General features: G+C 43.9%; 1 protein-coding gene across 1 annotated transcript in view; it reads left to right on the forward strand.

Moving 5' to 3' along the window:
• Positions 1 to 1,676: 1,676 nt before the first annotated feature.
• The window catches only part of rxrgb (retinoid X receptor, gamma b), a 31,642-nt gene continuing 27,613 nt past the window's right edge, over positions 1,677 to 5,705 (forward strand). The window contains exon 1 of the mRNA XM_020607089.1: positions 1,677 to 1,814. Coding sequence (XP_020462745.1) covers positions 1,784 to 1,814 — 31 coding nt within the window. The 5' untranslated portion in view covers positions 1,677 to 1,783. The remainder of the gene's footprint in view (positions 1,815 to 5,705) is intronic.

Genomic DNA, 5,705 nt, shown 5'->3' on the forward strand with positions numbered 1-5,705 from the left:
AGGAAGGGGGGGGGGGGGGGGGGGGAATGAGTGAATGGAAGGACTTTGTGTTTTGATGCATGTGTGCTTCGTTCATGCATTTGAGTTTGGGCTCTTTATATGAATGTATGTGAAGTGCTATTTTAATGTCATTCACAACAGCCAGTGTGTTACTTAAGTATGTGTTGGTCTTTCAGTTGCACTGTGCCTTGCTAACAGGTGGCCCAGGTTTGTTGAGCTTGGTTTAGGATTAGACTTTAAGACATTGTTTGGTGGGAATGGTGCTGTGAATACAAAGGGATTAGTGCAAAGGTTTGCTTCACTGACTGTGAGTTTGTATGTGTTGGTGGAGGGATTAGGAACGTTAAGTTGATGAATGGATTGGATAGTCCACCAATATAAAACATTTGCTGAGATTAAGCAAAGGAAATCAACTAGTAGATAAAATTAATAAAAAATTAAAGTGTGTGTAAAATAACATGGTAGTTGTAGGCAGCAAAAGAAATTCACTTACACCGTGCCTTTATATTCAGAAAGCATTTCAACAAATAAACTAACAATGTAAAACACTGAATTTGGAAATTTCATAAAAAGAGAATACCACACGTTTCCCCACGTTCTTCTCTTAATGCACTGGACAGGAAAAAGCCCTACTAAAATCATCTCAGTGCCTCGAACCATGTGCCACCATTAAGGACACACAAGGAGAGATCTGAAAAATGACTGTTTTAATGTCCCTCTTTGACTTTAATGAATTTATACGTTATCTGCCCCTAATGGAGGCTGCGGTGGAGGGGCTGGCGCAAGGCCATAACAAATGAAAAGCCCTGATTAGTGTAGAATGAGCTGAGAAAAAAATGCCATTCATCTTGGTTAGCATCCTCCTGTGCTCTTTTATGGGTCGCTGTTACAAGGGCGGTGGAGCCGGGGGTGCTTGTCCCATTAGCGGGGCAGCCCAAAGGCCCGCTGACTGGTCAGCGCGGCCGGCGTTGACGGAGCGTCTGCCCGCTCCACAGTTCAAGACTGTGAATGCCTCAGTGCGGCTTGACTCCTGAATAACCTTCTGAGGTACCGGGAGCTTCACCCCTACATGACCCCGCACTCTGAACAGGGGTGTGGGGGGACTCTGGGGGGTACCCAGACCAGGGCTCGCTCTAGCAATAGGTTAATGTGAAGAGATCACCTCAGAGAAAGACGGAGAGAAAAACATGCCTATGTTGCATTACAGTGTTTATAAGCATACTGTTATGGCTTTAATGGACGTTACGAAATGCACAAAAGCGGGAAGTTTGGGAGTTTGCATTGTTTTTCTTGTGAAACTGCATGCATTTTACAATAACTGCAAATATCCCGGTAGACTGTATTAAAAGTCGGTCAACACGATCGGTGTCTGGCTCTAGATTGTCAAAAACAGAAAAGCTATAAGACTAGCATGGTATACAGTATTATCCAAATCGGTAGCCATGTACTATCATATCTCAGGATTAGATTCAGCTACTAGCTGCAGCTGTGTTTAGGCAGACTGTTCAAAAACAGCTTTCTCCCTTTCTGTCGTGAAAGTAACATTTTACTGGGAAAATATTGCAACACCGTGTCATTGCAGGAGACAATTTCGTCATGGTCGTGTTGGAGCTTGATATCGACCAATGTTGTCATTGGGAGAAGCCCCGTGGTGTCGCCCCCTCCCTCCTCGCTGGGCCCCCGCGTAGAGCCGCCTTGCGGAGCTCAGTCGAGCTGGGAGAGGAATGCGCTGGGATGCGGAGCAGCACCGACTGCAGGAAATCGACGCAACAACTCGCACAGTATGGACAGTAATGATCCGTATTTACACCTCAGTAAGTACGCCTCGGCTAGTTAAGTGTGACCGTTGTTATCCCCGCGGACCTCTTGCGTTTTATTTTGACTTTGAGAAGAATGCGTCTGTTTCATGGCGTCTTTCCTTCATTCTGCGAGCTGTCCGCGGAGTTTAACCACCTACTCCTGCTTATGAATGCCGATGTTATGCTATTCACTTTGGTACTACTCGTTTTGCAACTGTCAGTTGAAGCGAAAGCTGCGGCTAATGCAAAAGTCGGGTGATCATGGTCGTGCTGGTTAAGCAAGGTCAGAGGTTGGCACTTTAATTGCTCTCATGTAATTTATGGTTCTTGTCGCGCGTCTGTTGCTAAATTGAGACAGAAACACAATTTATTGGTCTAGGATGGTCGTCAGATCTAAAAGAAAATGCGTGTAACATCCTTGAGGAATGGCCGATTTCTTTTGATAAACAAACTTAGACAGTGTGTCAAACATGAAAGTACTACGTAGCCAAGACGCGCCCTGTTCGGCGCTGTGGCTATATTCAGCTGAATGACAGCATGATTTGAGTTTGCTGTTACAGCTGAACTCTGCTCTGACTCGGTGACTTTGCCCTTGGCTTTATTCTATTATCAGACGTTTTACAACCTTATCCCACCGGGTCAAGGAAGGGATGGCTTCTGTGTCTGCTGTGGACCTTGCAAACTCTTGAGCATACAGTACATGTTCTGTTTAAATTATGACAACCAAGTGTTAAGCATGTGTTTTGGTAAGCCAAACAGTTTTAAATTAGACTGTGTTGGAGGAGATTCTGAGTCACACACACTACATGCATCATTCATCATGTGATGCATGTTTCTTCCTCCCTGTACGATGCACTCATTGTCAAACCACAGCAGGAGAAAAATGGCATGTCTTTCTAAACCGCTGTCTTTTATGGGGGGAAATGAAAGATAATAGTGTGGCATTACAGGGTAACAAATAAAACCAGTCTTTGAAGACAGAATTGTGCAGCCCCTTCATGTTATCACAGATATCTCGGCACCATTTGGAACGGCTGAAAATAGTTTCCATAATGATTGTGTCTCCCAGGGGAATGAGGGATACATCTGGGCGGGAGAGCGTGCAGAGGGAAGCCCACATTGTACAGAAGAGCAATCCCCCTGGGCCACACAGCATTACTTGTCTGTCTTTAAAGACTGATCAGGCAGTAGTGGCATCCCAAGCTTTGTGCAGAGTAGGACAACATCAGACCTTTTATCAACTGTCATATATATTGGCCAGTCATGTTTTCCACCAAGGTTTTTTTCTGGCTGCAGCTGTATAAAAACTGTATAAAAATATATGAGTGAAATGTAATATCATTTTTGGCATTATTTACTTAAACACATAATTGCTAACTTTGGCTGAGTGATTGTCACATTTAAATTCCCAGTGTACCCTTATTTTGTCAGTCTTGGTTTCTGTGGCAAGTTCATTGTGCCATCATGGTCCTACAGCGATGCATGCAGATTTTCCATCCCTCAAAGGATAGCAGTTTTTGGCATGATAACAGTCAGCAGTAAAGAAAATATGAGCTATGAACACACCAGTTCTAAAAGTGGTGGTCATAAACCACCATCATTTGAAGCTCAGATGAGGCCAGGTCTCATGTTGTAGCACACTGACATTATAAAAGTTTGTACTAAAGCCACTGAGCTGTTTCTGAGTGTGAGCCACACCCACTAACAATCGTTCCAAGTCTTGTTTTGTCTGTGTTCAGCACATGTATGAAAAGCGGGGCAGAAACTATTTTATAACTGGGAGATGTGGGGTCAAGGTGAACCAATGTGAAACCAAAAACCAGTCAGGTGATGATGTGCATACTGTTTCGTGATCCACTAAGCTTTTCCCAGACATGTTGTGTTTCAGCAGGTTTGATGAAGGCCTACTTCTGGCATTAAGTAGAATCAGCATTTTTCTCTCTCAACACTTCAGCATTTTTTATTTCTGTCAGTGGAAGTGATTCTAGACACGCTGATGAGAACCCACTCACTACTTTTGGCAGCGAGAGCTTATTTAACTTGAGGATCAGGGAAGTTGTGGCAGAAAAGAGAAAGGGGTGGGAGAATGAAGGAAGCAGAATAAAAGGGAAGTGTAGGGTAGAAGGGGTCGGGGGTGGAGGAATAGGTCACCCTGGCTGATGTGAACTCTCAGCACTTGCCAGGGGTCAATGATTCACCTTGCAGTATACTCCATACACACGCACACGCACACACACACACACACACACACACACACACACACACACACACATCGAGGCAGCTGGACACCCATTCATGCCTAAATTTCCACTTCTGCAAACACTTCCTGTATGCATAGCTTATAATACATAAAATGTGGTGATATCATCTGAGTTAAAGAATGTGGGTGGCACTGTTTCACTGTGAAGTCCCGGCAGTATTAAACCTGCTCTCTAAGCACGATCCCTGCACAGCACTTTCCACGCCTACTTGTGTAGAGTTAAATAAACCATACAGGTAGAAAGGGTGTGGCTTACCGTAGCTATTTGCTCAAGGATTCTATATCTTGAGACCTGCAATGTCTCAGAGCTGTCACATGAGTTTATTCTTGGGCATTTTTGATTGAGCTTGTGCAAGTTTGCCTGTCTTGATTGTGTGTGAGTAGTGCTAATTGTGAGAACAGGAAGAAGGAAAAGAGGGGGCATAAGGAGGCCATTCTCTGCTCTAATTGCCAGTAATTAGTCATTAGTGAAGAAGGTCAAAGGCTTGATTTAATTCCAGCCTTAATCAAGCAGAGAACCTTCAAAGCCCACAGGCAGCAGCAGTGTTTGGTTAGGAGATGTATTAAGCTATTTCTTTGCTAATGATGGAATAACAACACCGACGGTGGTGCAGTGGGTAGAGCAGTAGTCTCCCAACCGGAAAGTTGAAGGTTTGAATCTCGGTGCCTGCAGTCCACATGTTGAAGTGTCCTAGGGCAAGACACTGAAGCCCCCGAAGTTGCACGTGATGGCGGCGCGTAAGCATGCCGCAGCCCGGGGCCCTGTGCTCCAAGCAAAATTTCGTTGTACGTGTTACAATAAAATAAAGCTTCTTCTATATGTCACACATGGATGCACTCTAATTCTCATTTTTTATGCACTGACCAGGTCAGTCAATTCTGCAGTCATAAGACATAAGAGCTAAAGGCATGCTACATCAAATGTGGAATAAATGACCATGTCCTGCTAACATCATATCTGAATGCAAACATTGTAAATGCTACAAGTTGCACCTACACACACCTGGTGCAATAGCTGTTGATGTGTCTGCATAGCCAAAATTATAACCATTCATTACTGCTGCACATGTGTAAGGGTGAAATACTGTTGGTTGCTCATTAGGAATAAAGGATTATAAGCTATTATTTCTGTGTAGCTTCTTCCGGTTCTTTCAAACCAGGAACTCTCAATGAGACGAAAGAGACTGCTTTAGATTTTATAAAAAAATAACCGTGCTGGTTTATTCAGAGGATCACAGGTAAAATTCACAGGACACGTCCAGAGCTCTCTCACCCCTCTACCTGCGCGCAGGCAGCAGAAAGCTGAGCCAGTCTGGACCCAACAACCTATATAATATTAATCATTTTTGGGCTAGCCCATGCTACAAGGGGCGTCAAACCGTGACGCCACCCGATAAGCAAGCTTTGCAGCTGCTCTATCATTTAGCCAAAACATGAGGAAAAGTCAAGGTGCGTGACTGTTGTTTTCGTGGTGTGTATCTAAAACAATTGGACATAACCTTACACAGTAAGACAAATATTAAGACTAGCATTACAGTTGACACTAACAGCAGTTTTCCTGTAACCTTGAAGTGCCTGCAGTCTGCACTAAACATTCATAGACAACAAATCTCTGAATATCTATCTAACTAAAAAATAACCTAACA

The sequence above is a fragment of the Monopterus albus genome, unplaced genomic scaffold (assembly GCF_001952655.1).
Source record: "Monopterus albus unplaced genomic scaffold, M_albus_1.0 scaffold83.1, whole genome shotgun sequence".
Lineage (NCBI taxonomy): Eukaryota > Metazoa > Chordata > Actinopteri > Synbranchiformes > Synbranchidae > Monopterus > Monopterus albus.